Source organism: Gallus gallus, chromosome 14 (genome assembly GCF_016699485.2).
Source record: "Gallus gallus isolate bGalGal1 chromosome 14, bGalGal1.mat.broiler.GRCg7b, whole genome shotgun sequence".
Taxonomy (NCBI): Eukaryota; Metazoa; Chordata; class Aves; order Galliformes; family Phasianidae; genus Gallus; species Gallus gallus.
In genome coordinates, this window is record NC_052545.1 from 5863741 (window position 1) to 5879347 (window position 15607).

The 15607-nt window shown below is 47.8% G+C and overlaps 1 protein-coding gene across 6 annotated transcripts in view; it reads left to right on the plus strand.

Annotated features, from left to right (window-relative positions):
• Nucleotides 1-15607, plus strand: part of LMF1 (lipase maturation factor 1) — a 163240-nt gene that overhangs the window by 100445 nt on the left and 47188 nt on the right. For 5 of the 6 annotated variants that reach the window (XM_015294430.4, XM_025155172.3, XM_046900817.1 and 2 more), the window contains one exon: nt 10845-11012. The exons of the other annotated variant lie outside the window; for it this stretch is intronic. In XM_015294430.4, the coding sequence (XP_015149916.4) occupies nt 10845-11012 (168 nt within the window). The remainder of the gene's footprint in view (nt 1-10844; nt 11013-15607) is intronic. 6 annotated transcript variants of the gene reach the window in all.

Consider the following 15607-nt stretch of genomic DNA (forward strand, 5'->3'; position numbering starts at 1 on the left):
GCTAATGCCGAAGGTGACACTTTCTGTTTTCCAGACATAGGCTTTGGCAGATTATCTTTTTTTCCCTAGGAAGCAAAGGGATTACTTCTATTCCCTGACCTGTTTACAGCGTATCCAAGAGCTGTACTCCTTCAGCCCCACAGAAATAGTTAAGTTTTTAAAATACTGTGGACAAAAATGGGCAGAGTTATCCTGGTGTTTATGTTAATGCCGTATCTAGAGGAAAATGGAAATAAGATAAACCGCATGTTAAAAACAATATATGAAATCTTCACTGTAAGCGTGCAAGGTCTGTCAGTACATTGGAAAGCAATGTGGCAGTGTTGTCAGGCCTTACTGCTGAAAAACGGGGTGGAAGAATGTATGAAACAAGATGAGAAGATGTATTAGAAATCTCTGTTTTAATGTCTAAAGCAATGGGGTGAGGTCTTCAGGCACAAAGGTGTCTTCTTTCTGCACAGGGATGTACTTGGGTGTACTTCTCCATGGCTCCATACCTGGGCTTTCTGAAGTCTCAGCCTCCTTTATTTTCATCTTGTCTTTCATGACTGGATGCTGAAGAAAAAAAATAATGTATTAATCTGGTTTCTTGCTTGCCTTTTGGGTGTTCACTTATGCTGTAAGTAGAGCAGACTTCACTGATGTAATCGCAAGAAATCGTACCCCAGCAGACTTGCCCCGGGTTATTTAATGGTTTTGTGATAGGATTGTTAGGCAAAACATCCATTTCCTTGGTGATAGCCATCCATTTTTGAATACCTCTAAAGGAGTGAAGGGCCAGTTTCTTTTAAGTGCGGAAAGTGGCAGTTCTTTGTACATACATCCATGAAGATGGGAGACGATCATCTTCAGTCTCCAGCCTTGCAAAGGCATCTGGTCAGGGTGACTGCCAGTCACCGTACAACAGAGGGGTTAGGTCTTCAGCCCAGATCCCTAAGGTGATGTCCAGTCTGCTTTTTATCTGAAATCTCTTGAGAGTTAGTGATTTTGGTTTCGTTTTAATGCAAAAGATAAATTCTGTGATTTGTTCCCTCTTTTTGTGACGTGAACTGAAGTCTTTTCAGCAACGCTCAGATGGCTCATAGAGCCAACCAGTACCAGGACCCCTTTCACACAACCCTCAGCCCCTCTCACGCCTTGGATGTTTCATTTACAATAGTGCCTGCTCAAACCAGAGGGTTGTTTTAAACACACTTATTTGAGGCAGATGATGTTCGGCTCTCCCTCTCTTGTGTAGTTGGAAAGTTAAACCAGACAGCCTGTGACTCTGAGTTTCCCCTCCTTCCCCTGCAGTTTGATTTGGCGTGCAGCAACGTGGTGTTCCAGTTCGGAGAATTCAAATGGCCATCCAGGTAGCGTGTTCCTAGTGGCACAATTTACCCTTTGTGAACACATTTTATGAAAGATCCCACTGTTTGTCTCTAGTTGTAACTCTCTTGCGTGAAAGAAAAAAAAACACCCTGTAAATGTCCGGGCTGCCAAACTGCCTAATCCAAACACAGGCACGAGCTGTGGCTTTGCTGGCGTTTGCTGCCCTCTGATTTTGCCCGTGTGTTCCTTGGCCTGGTGCTGAACATTGTATTTATGAGCATGCACCCAAAAAAAGCCCACTGAAGGAGATACGATTCTGGTTTTACCAGTGGACTTATAAAAAGGAAAAGGGTGAAGTAATGAAGGCCTTCATGAAAGCAGCCGCAGCACAGCGGAGCAGCACTGTGCATTGGGGTAGTGAGTGGGGGATTAAATCCCACGTTCCCTGGATCTCGTGAGCAGGCATAGCATAGGAAAGATATGCTTCCACCCTCTCTAATGCAGCAGATTTGTCCTTTAAAGCACATCCCCAAAGAGAAAGAATGTACTGCTCTGTACAGTATGGGTCTCAAAGCGTGGGTGGAAAATGGGCACTGCCTGGGTTGGCAATGACTCGCAGTGTGGGGCACCGCATATGGAGAAGCAGATCGCTCATAGCTGTGAGCTGCTTGAAAAATGTCCATGTTGGAGCCTGGACACACACAGAAACAGCTGCCTTTCCAGAGGGGTTAAACCTGGCATTTCCTCCCCAGGCAGTGGCTTGGAGGGCTGGGGAGCCTCCAGCCTCTGCAACGCTGATGTCCTGTAGACAGAGCTTCCATGAGACCATCAGACGTCATGGCAGAGCCACTCAGGTTCATTCTGCACATCCTGCCTTTCTTTGTGTTCCAGCAGGAGGCTGTGTATCCTTCTTTGAGGCTGTCCTGACTCTGTAGCCAGATGAGAGCCAGGCCTGGGGCTTGTGTTGCTGGCAGAGATGGGACTGTAACAGCAGTGACTGCAGCTGATGGAACAGCTGCTGCAAAGAGCTGGATTTGCAGCCCAGTTGGAAGCTCAGGAAAACCCTCCAAAAGCAAGTTGCAGGAGGCCACTGAGCTTTCCAGCTGCAGGAGGTCCAGGAGCTGGCAGCTTCCGATGAGGGCAGAAAGGCAAAACTTAAGTGGGCAGCTGCCCCAGTGTCTGCAGGTATCCCAGTATTGGCAGTGTGGTAGGGCAGGGAATTGTGCTCCTTAGCACTGTATCCCCTTACTGCACTTGTACATGGCATAGCAGATTTGTGCAGAGACCTGAAAGACAATTTGCCTGTAAGCCTTCTGCAGGGAGAGTGGCCTGAAATCTGTGCTGTGCTTTGTCCTAATTCAGTGCAAGCTTGTCATTGTATTTTCATGTGGCAGACAGGTTTTCTTCCTCCTTCTCTTCCTCTTCTGACCATCTTCCATGATGTAGGTTCACCTTTAGATGTTTAGGGCAGTCTGTGATCTATATCTTTAGTACTTAAATTCAAATTGAATTTTAATCACTTTCCTGACCCCCTGACAGTTCAGCAGCTCCATCTTTTGGTCTCAGGACACCACTTGGAAAGTGTTTTAAAACCACACTAATTTTGATATCATTCTATGGCTGTCTTGTCAACGAGAGAGTGCCAGGAGGTCTTTGATGAAAGGGTCAGAAAATCTCAGCTCATTGGAAAAGTTCATAGGTTGATATTGTAGTGAAGGTTTGTCAAACAGCTTACTCAAGTGTGGGTGGAACTGAGCATAATTGCCTTCTCCGCACACACAGCCCAGCAATGGAAGCGTGACGTGGGATAAGGGAAGCTCATCCCAGCTTGAAGGCCTTCTTGCAGGACTTTGTATCTCTTGTGCCCTTGATGTACACTGGGCTATTTGTCTATGCTAGTGATACCTCATTGATTCTGGGGATCTTTGAGGTGCCAGAGATCTCAGGGAAATGGGCTGGAGAACCCACAATGTCCAAGCTAGAGTTAATGGCATGGAGGATACTGGTCTCTAGAGTGACCCACACTCCTCAGGATGGAGTGTTGGCATCCTTTCCTTTGAAACATTTTGTTCTCAGGTGGAATAAGGAAATGTGTGAGCCTTAGTGTTGGAAACATTAAGCACTGTCTTCCTCTCTACTGGATGGTGGGTCACACAGTGATGATAAAGGCTTGACGTGTGGCTCCCTTTTCCCTCTTTTTGGCTGTTGATAGCATGGCAGGACATAGCCTGTTTGGAAAGCTGAGGGACAGGGTAGCTGCTGCCCCTCGTCTGATTTACCAGTTGCTAATAACGGAGTATGTGATGGGAGACAGTAAATCCATTGGCAAGCTCATGCACCACAGCAATCCTCAGTCCTACAGGAGGAAAGACTAAATGAACCCAAAAGTAAGGTATATTAAAAGAAAATGTAAAATGGCAGAGGCCACATGAACTAAGCAGAGGTATTTTCTAGCTGTCTAGTCTAACGTTTGGTATCATTTTTCTCTAGGATTACAGGGGCTTTCACCTCATAAATTTGTGCCTGTTTGAGGTCGTTAATCTTTCTTTACATGTTGCCTTGCAATTTTAGAGCTTTGCCACCATCTGGGATCACATTTTAAATGGAGTTTCCACTCAGTACGTTCCTTTTCATGAAATTATTTATATATAGAGAAATATATAATAAATATATCAGGACTGGGTTGTTTTTAAACATTTTCAGTGCTTTCGCAAGGGCTTACCTTGTGTGGAAAAACTTGTCTTCTCTAATAGAGAGCCATAACAGTGACCAATTAAAGGATCACATTTGCAATATGCTCTTAAATGGCAATTTAAAATATTGGTGAGTGACCTGCCTGGTGATCCACGGGAACATGAGCTCCGTCAGAAAGCGCTGCTGGGGCTGTGTTGGGAATCACAGAATGGCTTAGACTGGAAGAGAGCTCCTGGCGCAGGAGATGCCGGGAAAACCCCATTTGATAGCAGTTCTGTGCCCAGGCTGGTGGAGAATGGGGTACTGGTGGGCATCCCTGCCAGTGAGAGATGGGATCCAGGGAGAAGCAGCCCCTTGTCCCAGCCCTACTGAGATGGGAGCTTCTTGATAAGCGTTAGTTGCCCTCAGCTGCTGTTTCTTCCAGGCATGCCACCCCATCTGGTCCATCCCAAGCGTAGCATGACCCATGTGGTGCCGCTGTTCATAAGCAGGATTTTCCCCCAAAGTGGGGAGGCAGTGATGACCCATGGTTGGTAGCACCAGCTTCTGCTGGCCCCACCAGAGCCGAGATGTCTGTTCCTGGCCCCGCTAATTATTTTAAAGGGATTTTGAACAAATAAATAGCCTGAACAGTTCAGCAGTTCCTTGTGTAATTTTAGCTCTGGATCCCTCCAAGAATGTACAGAATAAATAGGTGAATCTGTAATACATCCACAATTAACTCTATATACAGCAAGCAGCTCGGAGGCATGCTATGTAGGAATAGTGTCAATAAACAGGTATGCTGCGGGCCGTGGAAATGTGGTCTTTATTACTGGAGGATAGCTCTGACCAGGAGGTAGGGTGCAGTCTGGAAAAGCAAACAGTGCTGCTATAGATCCTTCTGCCCCCACCCAACTTGCTGGAATTCAAACTGTGCTTTTAGGTGTACCCATGGTAAAATACAGCCCTGTGAGCCAGCCCCGCTCCTCGCCAGATCTGCAGTAAGTTGGGGCTGACTCACGATGAGCAAAGCTTGGCTTCGTAGCTAAATGTCACAGATGTGGCAGGAAGGTTTCACCTACTCTGGTGACTTTGCAAATGTAACTTTGGGAACATGAAAAAATTCCTCGGGATGTTTTATAAGGCAGAGGCATGAAATTGCACAGCAGAATTTTCTCCCCAAACCCTTTCCCCGCCGGCATCCGTGGCCGCATGTGCAGCCATCGCTCCCCAAGAAACCCAACGCCCAGACGTGAATCATTTCTCTGATTTTTCATGCTTTTAACTTTTCATTGCTGAGGCTTCGCTCGGCCGGGAGATCTTGGGACCTGTTTCAGCTTTGAAAAACCTTAGACGGAGGGAAGGCTGGGGAAAGGAGTTAAAAATGAAACAGCAGATTTATATATATAAAAAGTAAAAATATATGTTCTACATCTGAAGTTTATTTAGGTCCTTTGGGAGAGTGGCGCGGCACTATGTCTCTACTAAATTGCCAACATTTTATGGTCGTGCTGGCATTGAGTCAAACACACATCTTCTTGGCTTGCGCTGCTGTCTTGAAGCAGGCAGATTCCAGTGTGTTTTTCTATGAACTGAATATTACTATTGACTGAACAAGGGAAGCGCTGCCCAGCAAGAACGTATAGGTAACTTTTCTTTTTAACAGATCTACCGAGACTTAATTATTTTGATGTTGTGCTATTGAAGAGCCGAACCCCCCGTGACCCACCCAGACATTGGATGTCTGTGTTTGAAGAGAGATACGGCTTTTAGCTTTTTCCTGTGATTTTATTTTGATTGGCAATATATCAGTAATTGGAAAGTTTCAAAGGGACTATTTTTAACTTGTTAGCTATTGGGTATGCAAGCGTGCTAGGAGCATGCATGTGGAGACTTGTGTGCATGCATGTACGTATAAAATACACACAGCACGAGTTACAGTTGGGATTTGCACAAGAAGCTGAGCAGTTTGCTGCTCAATTTCCTTCCTAAGCCCTTGCCTACATGTGTATCTTTGTGCAAAACTACCGTTGTTCATCAATCAAGCTTGCTGCACGTGTAGTGCGCCCACCACAAAGCCTTACAGGCTGGGAAGTAGCAGCTCTCTGTAAGCTCCTTGTGATGAAGAAGGGCATTTTGCAGAAGCCGCTGGTTGCTGTGCATCACGAGAGACGTTCAGGCTTCAATACAGACACAAATCTTCCCACACATAGCAGCAGCTGGGAGTGACCCGGTTTATCTCCTTCCTGCTCGCTGCCTTCTGCTCTCCTGCACGGGGCTGGGAAGCCATCTCTGCACAGGTTTTGGAAAGCAGAGCTTTGATCTGCAGATGCGTAAGGAGGAAGGGTCAAGATCTGAAGCAGAACAGACTGGCAGAGAAACAGCCTCTTGGATCACGTCGATCAAATTACACCCTGCCACGGAGAATCCTTCCTCTTTTTTTTGGTCCGAAGTGCAAGAGAACTGAGAGCTTTCCTTTGAAGCTGAGAAGATGATTTCATGCCTCAGCGCTTCGGGAAGGTGAAGAAGTGTGCTTTGCAGTTCATCTGTACCTTCCACAGACCTTCAGGAAAACGTCTACCCATACCTCTCCACCTGGTTTTCCAGGGTACCGCTCTTCTTCACACCCATCTGCTTGCAATGAAGCCTTCCTCTCCTCGGACTGCACCAAGCCTATCCTGCTCCTTTTGGCTGAGTAGCTGTGTGCTCTCACCACTTATTCATGTTTGCTCTTGTTCAATTTCCTTCCCTTTTACAAGATTTTTCTGCAGATAAATGCACTTTATAATATATATAAATACTTTGGTTAAGTAAGTGCTTTTCAGTGCAAACAAATAATGGTGTCTAGAGTGTATAGGGATGTTTATGGCTTGCTTTAGTTTTCACAAAGTCAGATTTGTGTGATAGGCACCCAGGGTGATAGTTTGAAAGGCTGTCCTTAGAGTTGTTTTAATTTGAAGTCAAAATCAATAGATAACCCAATTGTACTTCATACGAACAGATTGAATAATGGATTTTTTGTTCACCTTTTTGAAATCAATTCCTTTGTAACTTGCTTCTGTTTTTTGAAAGAGAGCTCGAGCATCAGGGTGCTCCCCCTGAGGCTCCAGAAGATGATCTGCAGTGCATGGGAAGGGAAGGAAAGCAGACATCCATCCCTGCAGGGACACAGCTCACGTGGTGCATCTCTGCCCTCCTCATTTCTCGTCTTGAGAGCGGAAGCTTTGCCCTTTCCAACTCGATGTTCACATGGGCACTGTGCCACTCGTGGTGCAGTATGCCATGCTCAGCCCCGGCCTGGCAGCGTGCTGTTCAAGGACCATGTGGGACGTGTTCTCATGCACGTGTGTAGGGCAGCTTGGAGATCTCCCTCAGCTGAGATGGGGTATCTGACACAGCTTCAGTACTCTGTCACAGTTTGTGTAATGCCAAGCAATGGGGAGCCCGCATGCATTGGCAGTCCCAGAGAAGAGCGTTGGCTCTGGTATATAATAGCCTTCTGTTGGGTTTTAGTAGCGTATAGTTTAGTAAATTAGGAGTCTTCAGGTACTTAGCGCTTTAATGGTTCTCACTAAGAACACAATTAAACCATAGACCCCTTAGGGAGAAAAAACAGTTTATTGTGCATATTTTTAGAATCTGTTACCAGCCCTCATAAAACCTGGTAGAGACAAGCCAGAGAACATGCCATAGCTGGCGACCCAGCATGCATTTATCACGGCCAGCAGCCCCTGCCGAACATCGCACCGAAGTCGCACGTCACAAATCTGCCCTGTGAATTATGGAATTAATTTTCCCCAATCTTGTTTCAGAACTCGTTTGCAGTGCAGTTTTTCTCCGGCCGCCGGAGGTGTGAGGCAGGCAGGTTTATTGTATTGTGCCTTGTGTTGACACATAAAGCCAGGTTTTGCTAATCGTTTTTTTATTTAAAAATGCTTTCTGCTGTGCAGGAGTACCCGGAGACGTGGCTGCTTGGAGGCTGTGCTGATCAGGTCCCCGTGTGCCGTCCTCAGCCTTGTTTATTCAGTTGCAGCTGAGCTGGCGCTGCGTTTTTCTGTGTGTCAGGATTTCGCCATTCCCCACGCGCAGAGCTGCTGGCTGCTTCCTGGGCTGCTGCTCTTCTTGGGGCAGCCGTGAAGCAAAGTGCAAAGCTCAAAATCCTCTGTGAAAGGAGCGGGGTAAGAGATGCTGGAATTATTCCCTCCTCCCAGGCTATGACAGTCCTGTTGGAGGACACAATTGCACCAAGAGGCGTTCAGCACACTTGTGCTTTGCAGGTCCCCTCGAGCTCCCCAGCAGCCAGCAGCAAGCTTTCCCAGCATTGCCCCTGGCTTTCACACAGTGCCCCAGCTCTATGCTCCAGCCTCAGCACTGAGCAAAGCCGGCTTTCTCCCCTGGAAGCCCACACTGTGCTCACAGCATCTGGAAGGCATCGGGAGGAACACACACACGCAGTGCTCGCCGCCCGCACCCTCCCCCTGCAGCAGCTCCACTCACTGCTGGGACACACCAGGCACTCCTCTCTCCCCATCTTTTGCTCAGCTCGGAGATATAGGCTCCAGAGAATCAGCTGCTGCAGTGGGGAGAATGGTTCCTGGCTGATGGTGCAGTACCTAAAGGGGGGCTGTAAGAAAGAAGACAGACTCTTGAGCGTAGTCTTTTGTGATAGAACAAGGGGAAATGGTTTCAAACTAATGGAGAGGAGATATAGGTTGGATGTAAGAAAAAGGTTGTTTACGCTAACAATGGTGAGGCAGTGGCACAGGGGGCCCAGAGAGGTGGCAGTGCCCCATTCCTGCAGGCATCCACGGTCAGGCTGAACTCTGAGCACTGATGGAGCTGTGGGTGTCCGTGTTCAGTGCAGGGAGTGGGAACAGACGGCCTTTAGAGGTCCTTTCCAACCCAAACCATTCTGTGATCACTTTATGCTGCTTTTTGTCCCCACTAGAGAAGAGATCTCTCCTTCTGTTCCTAATGGGGACGATGCCTGGGGTGACAGCCCACAGCAGCAGAGGGGCTTGGGAGCTGTGGCCAGCCTGGCAAAGGAGCAGCCCCACTGGTCCATTTGTCAGCATCAGGCTGGGGCAGGCACACATGCAGCTGGGGGCACTGAACGGCATGGTCAGGAGCTGGCAGTGGCCTTCACTTTGATGTAAAGCAGCAAATCCCTATCAAATGTGCAACAACTCGGTGTGATCACATTGAGATTTAACTGATCTGTAACTACGTGTGTGACTGTGTGTGTGATACAGCCCTTTCTTCTCGGTCCCAGGCTGCAAGTGCTGCTTGCACAGAGAAGTGTCCAGGCTCTCCTCCCCAGCACATGGGGAGATGGGGTTGTGTGAGCATGAGTGCCACCTTCATGCAGCTCCTCTTGGCCTAAACATTGCAACCCGTGGGATTGCTGTCTCATCGGGGTCAGCTCAGCTTAACACATTCGAGAAAAAATCAGTCAAAGAAGCCTGTCTGAAGTCAGTTTTGGTTACTGCACCTTAGGAAAAAAAGATAAAAGAATGAGGTCAGCTTTGGTTACTGCACTTCAGAAAAAAGAAGTGAAAGCAGCCAAGAAAGCAGCCTGCCTTTCTGGAAAGGTGAAAGCATTTCTCAGCAGCTTGTGCTGAAGGTACAGAGTCTCTCCGTGAGCCTCCCCAGAGCTCTGGGAACGGCAGAGCCATCGTGCGGGCGCAGGGCAACCGGAACCAGGGCTGCGGTGGCAGCGGGGCCGCGTCCCCCTGGGCTGGGGGGGCTCTGACCCCCACCCCCACACCGGCCGGGACCCCGCAGCGCTCCGTGACCCCACCGCTGCTCCATCCGCTGCCGCTGTCCGAGGAAGGAAGGATGCGGTCTCCTGTCCTAAGGGGTTACAGCAGCCTCCAGCCCATGGAAAGCAACACGTTTATTAGTCCCAGCTTTGCTAATGGGGAATTACAATAGCTGTGGGATTTGGCAGTGGAAGCACGCTGGATTGCCATGCATAGTACAATATTTTCCCTGTTTTGTTTGTAATTTTGATTTAGCTACAAATAATTTAAAGATGTGTTGTGTCTCCTTCAATTAAAACTTGCCTGTTCACCCTCTCTGGTTTTCTGACAGCGTTTTAAAACAATCCTAGTGAGTCTGAGCTTGTCAGACATGCTAAGGTAAATGGTTAACTCCTCTCTTTTTGGTTTAGATTGCAGCGTTTCTGAGGGTTGCTGCTATTAACATATCACAGCTTGCTGCCTTTGTAAAATTCGCAGCTTTGCTGTAGTGGATGGAAGATCTCCCTGCATCAAAAAAATTCAGAAGAATAATATTGTCACGCAGCCAGCATGTAAATACCTTAAACCAATATAGCATGTTTAGAGGAATTAGACTTTCCTCTCCCGAATTATGATTTTGGAAAGCAGCTCCACCACCACATTTATTTCAAATTTAAACATTTTGAAAGACTATCTCCGAGGGTTTTGAAATCTGGTTCCCATTCCTGTCTCCGTTTGACCTCCTGTGTGACCCCAAGAAAATCTTTTTCTCCGTTCCTGGATCAGCTCGGTTACTCTCCCCATCTCTCGCGCTTCTGCAGAATGATTTAGCATCCATCGGTGTGGAGCTATGTGCCACATGGCAGTATTAAATGAGCAGGGGTTCAACTGAAGATGAATGATTTGGATTAAGACAAAAAGGAAGAAAATTAACTCTTGTTTTCTAAAAGATGTATCGGCTTAAAAATTCCTGGGTTTTGCGTGAAAAAAAGTCTGGATGGAGTAATTTCCTCTAAAATGAAAGGAAGCGCAGGGAAGGGAAGGAATGACCCACAGCTTTGTTGGATCCCAGCGATGCCATTGGGCTGGGGCTGACTCTGTGTTTTCACCTTTCAGACCCAGCCGGTGCCCAACCCCATCGCCTACTTTATGCACTGCTCACCAGGCTGGTTTCATCAGTTCGAGACACTCTTCAACCACTTCATCGAGCTGGTGGTGCCCTTTTTCATCTTCATGGGACGAAGGATGTGCATGGTGCATGGCGTTCTGCAGATCCTTTTCCAGGTGAGATGCTCCTGGGGTTGCTTCCTAAGGTCCCATCTCCTCCCAGCACACCGCAGGGGTCTCCATGTGAGCTGCAGCCGCATCCCTCACACCACTCCAGCACCTGCAGTGGCACGCTGGGTGGCAGTGAGGTGGTTGCTGTACCCAATGTTTCCAAACCGGAGCAGAGGAACTGATGCAAGAGCCAGGTCAGGAGTTCAGGCTCCAGTGAGTCAGAATGATTCAGAGCTCTCACAGTTGGCTTTGGGGTGACTCGCGCTGGTGGGGCTGCCCTGGGTGTATTGCTGGAGAGGTGCTCCCTGGCCTCTGCTTCATTTCCCAGTCATGTGGAAGGCAGAGAAACATTGGCACAGGACAAGTGTGCAGGGGCTGATCCTGCAGTGGCCAGGAAGCTGTGGTTGATCAGGATGAATCACAGAACAGCTTAGGTTAGAGGGGACCTCAAAGATTACCCAGTTCCAACCCCTGCCATGGGCAGGGCTGCCACCCACCAGATCAGGCTGCCCAGGGCCCATCCAGCCTGGCCTTGAATGGCTCCAGAGATGGGGCATGAATACTTGCAGCTTCTCTGAAAGTTGATATTTATGGACATCTTTCTCTGTTGTTTTTTTTTTTTTTCAATATATTTAATGTTTAAGGGCTGTTCTGTATCTCTGAATTCGAGTTATTTGGTTTTGTCCTGATTTTTACAACCATCAGATTTACTGAGCTTAGATTCATAGCAAAAATCCTTTCTTCAGAAATTAATGGCATTCATGTTTCAGTTGTGGGTTGGTTCTTTTTTTTTTTCACATGAAATAAATAAATGTGCAAAAGTTAGAGGAAAGAGGCTCCTGGACACGTACTTTCCCAAGCCTCATCTCATTTCTCCCTTCTGAGCTCCAGGATAACTGAAAGCCCCAAGCGAAGCCATGCTGACATGAAGCAGCACAGCTCCCACCTACTGCACAGCTCCCACTTACTGCAGCCTTTGTTCAGTATCACTCCAGCGTCGTGAAATTCATATGCTGTAGCTGTTACTGCTTCCTGTAAATACGTGTGATGATTAAACTGGAGAACAGCTTATAAACTCTATTGGTAAACCACAAAAATGCTGATCAGATTTTAAAGGGCTGACATAAAAGCCGCAGGATTTGTGCACTCACAGAGGAGCCCGCTCACTCCCCTGCTTCCCAAGCACGTCGTGTTGAGCTGAGTACCAGCAGACACACAGCTTGGAACCTCGATTGCTTGGCACAGCTCTTGGCACCAGGTTTTGCTGCACTGGGGGCTTGGGGCAGGGTGAGGGCAGCTGCTTCTGCACCATGGGCAGAGCAACGCATCCTCTGTCGGCTGCTCCTTGGGAAGGGAGCAGGGTGTGGGGATATAGCTGATGGAAATTGGATTAGTGGATAGGAATTGCAAGTAGGAACAGTTCTGCACACGGAGAAGGATGGGGAGGATGACAGTGGCTCCTTCTCAAGGCAAACAGGCCCAGAAAGGACCAGAACGCAGCACGGTGAGCGGCCTCTCAGAAAACAAAGACGTGTTGCCAAATTGCAGGCTTTGGCACGGCTGTGCAGCCTCAGAGCTGTTCTGCTCTGCTTGGTTCTGCCTTGATAGAAAAATAATCGTTTAATGGACTGCAACGATGCTGCCTTGCCTTCACATCCCTGACAGTGAAACTTGCTTTCCCAAAGCCTGAGCTGCTTGTTCATGCCTTCCTTGGCTGCTCAGCACTGGGCTGGTCTTTGCTGCGGGGCCCTAACGAGCAGCACTGCTGACTGAGTGCTGGGGACTTCAGGCGAAGCCAGTGGGATCTGAGAGAGCAAACTGCATCCAAGAGAGGCTCATAATGACATATTGTAAATGCATGCATCTGACCGCCCTTTAATTGGTGCTTTATTGATAGTTTGCAATTACTGACTTATTTCTATCACGAGTGGAGTCTGCAAAGGCAAAAAAGGGTCCCAGTGTAAAATGCAGCTCTGGTGCATTTATAGCATTTCAACAAAAACCTGTTTATTTAATATTTACTGCCCTTTTCTTCATTCAGAATGACTTTTATTGACAATACTTCTGCTCTGCAAAGGAAGCAATAAAGTTTAATGTTGATATACCACTTAATTCTGCTTTTCAAGATTTGAATTGACATTACATGCAAGTTTTATTGGACATTTTATAATTGTTATTGGAGTCATGGTGGCTAGGTTGAGTAAGTGTATTTTTCCAGATTCCAACTGGCCTGGAGAATATTGCTTTGTCAGGAGCCCAGAAAAAGTCATGCTTTTAAATTTTTTTTTTTTATTATTCTTTTTTTTAATTCCAAGTGTGAACTTATTCTTCTGTCCCGATTCACATTTGCAAGGAAGAAGGCTCAGTGGGATTGCTGTGCAGCTGTGCCCGTGGGGCTGCAGGCACAGCATGTCCTGTTGCTGCTCCGTGTGCACTGGTGCTGCTGGGAGCTCAGTGCTGTCAGTGGGAGCATCGTTCGGGTCTGCTTCTTCCCATCTGAGACCTCCATAACTTCAATTTCCAGAAATCTTCCCATTTGGCTGCTTTTTTGATCTCAAAGTCAAGGAGTGGGTTGAGTGCTGGCCAGTTCCCATTAGAAGAATCATTTGTTGTTATTAACCATTGGGCTGGAGAGGGCTTTGTGATTTACAGCTATGGGTGTAGCTTTTGCAGGACATCTGCACTCGGAGATGTTCTCAATCAAATCACAGTGCCCAGAGCACATTTGCCAGGATGAAAGGTGAGTTGAGAGAAAACATCATCCAAGGATTCGATGCAGCATGGCCAGGCCCCATCAGCAGTTTGTCCCCTGTGCTCCTGCTGCATGTCCTCAACACCAGCCATTCCCTGCTCCCAAAGCAGAGGCTCCCCAGCTCCAGCCTGCATGAGCTAACATCATCCCTGGGGCTTTGTGCTTCCTTTGGTGGCTGCTGGGATCCTCCCCCCTGGGCTTTCTCGGATGCAGAGCAGTGCAGCGTGCCCATCCCACCTGCAGGAGCCTGCTCAGGTCTCACCTGGCAGGAAGGTATCAGCAGGTGATGGTAGCAAAGCCTCTCATTTGGACTGCATGCATTTAGAATGAAAGTTTAGATGAATGCAGCCAGTTATAAAGGATGTCCAGTGTAAATAGGTAGCATTGTTTCAAAAAAACATATTCTAGCATTTTCAGCATGTAGAAATCCAGATCTGAAACAAAGATGAAAGTAAATGAACATTTAACTTTTCAGTATCGTTAGGGATTTATTGTAAGCAGGTGCCAGACTTGACGTGCTGAGCAACACTGCTGCAAATTATCTCTGCCAGGAATGAAGCTGGAGGAGAGAGTTACAGCTCAGCTCCCTCCCTGCTTAGGTCTGCACTGCAGCCCCATAAAACCAGGCTGGTGGGAAATGTCCAGGTTGAGCCTCAGAAACCTCCACGTATGCCTAAATTGGAGTTTGCCTCTTGCTCACATTATAACCAACAGTCTTTGGAGTTTGTGAGAGTTCACTGAATTCTGAAAGCTCTTTGCTGCCTTTTATTGCAGTGTTTGTGGAGAGCATAGACACATTTTGAGCCAGAACTGTGTTCGTTGAGATGCTCATGTTGGGAGTTTAAACCTAACCTCGTTAGGTTCAGTCTTCCAGCACCAGTTTTGGGGTTTCAGACACCTTCTCTAACTCATACGGAGGAATTTGTTTTCACTGCATGTCCCTGCATGGTGACTGCTGCATGTGATGTCACTTAATGGGCTGCAAGTGGAAGAGTTGGGGAAATCCAGTTGTCTCCAGCTGTTTGGAAGCTCATTGTGCAGTTGGTACAGGGTGGGCAGAAAGCAGAGGCTGTTACGTGTCCCAGACGCGGAAATGCTGTAGGAGGTTGGAGCAGCTGCCAGTAAATGTTTTACAGCTGAGTTCGATGGATGGTTCTTTCATTTGGCATCCAGTGATATCAGTTGGCTGATTGTGTAGCAGTGTTGGAATCTGAGCAACAATATATACATGTAGATCTGAAGCACCCCAAAATTCATGACAAATCACAACCAAAATGTGATTGTTAGCATGTAGAGATGGAAGAACTATAGAATCATAGACTCCTTTGAGATGGAAGAGACTTTTAAAGGCTGTCTGGTCCAATTCCCTGCTCTGAAGGGGGACACCCACAGCTCCATCAGTGCTCAGAGCCCCGTCCAGCCTGAGCGTGGGTGTGTACAGGGATAGGGCACCGCCACCTCTCGGGGCACCCTGTGCCATTCCTCTTGGTTCTGTAAGGCATCAAGCCAGAGCCCTAAGGAGCTCATGGTTTTAAGGGAAGGAGGGTGGAAGTACTGAACAGGGAGAGGAGAGGCAGTGTGGGGGAGGCAAGTCCTTGCCCCGCTCACAAGCCGGGTGCCATCAGGTAGAGGACCCTTCCACCAACCCATCACCCCCATGGGTCCATCCCTCTACTCACCACCCACGGCCAGCATCAGGCACGAGGGTCCGGGAGTGAAATCGGAGAGGGTGCAAAACCATCTCCTTGCTGCTTTGCGGGTGTTTTGCTGTTCTGCGTCGCTGGCTCCTAAAACCCTGAAGTTGCATGTTTTTCACGATGTCTAACACACAGCTTACACCAGCAAACGT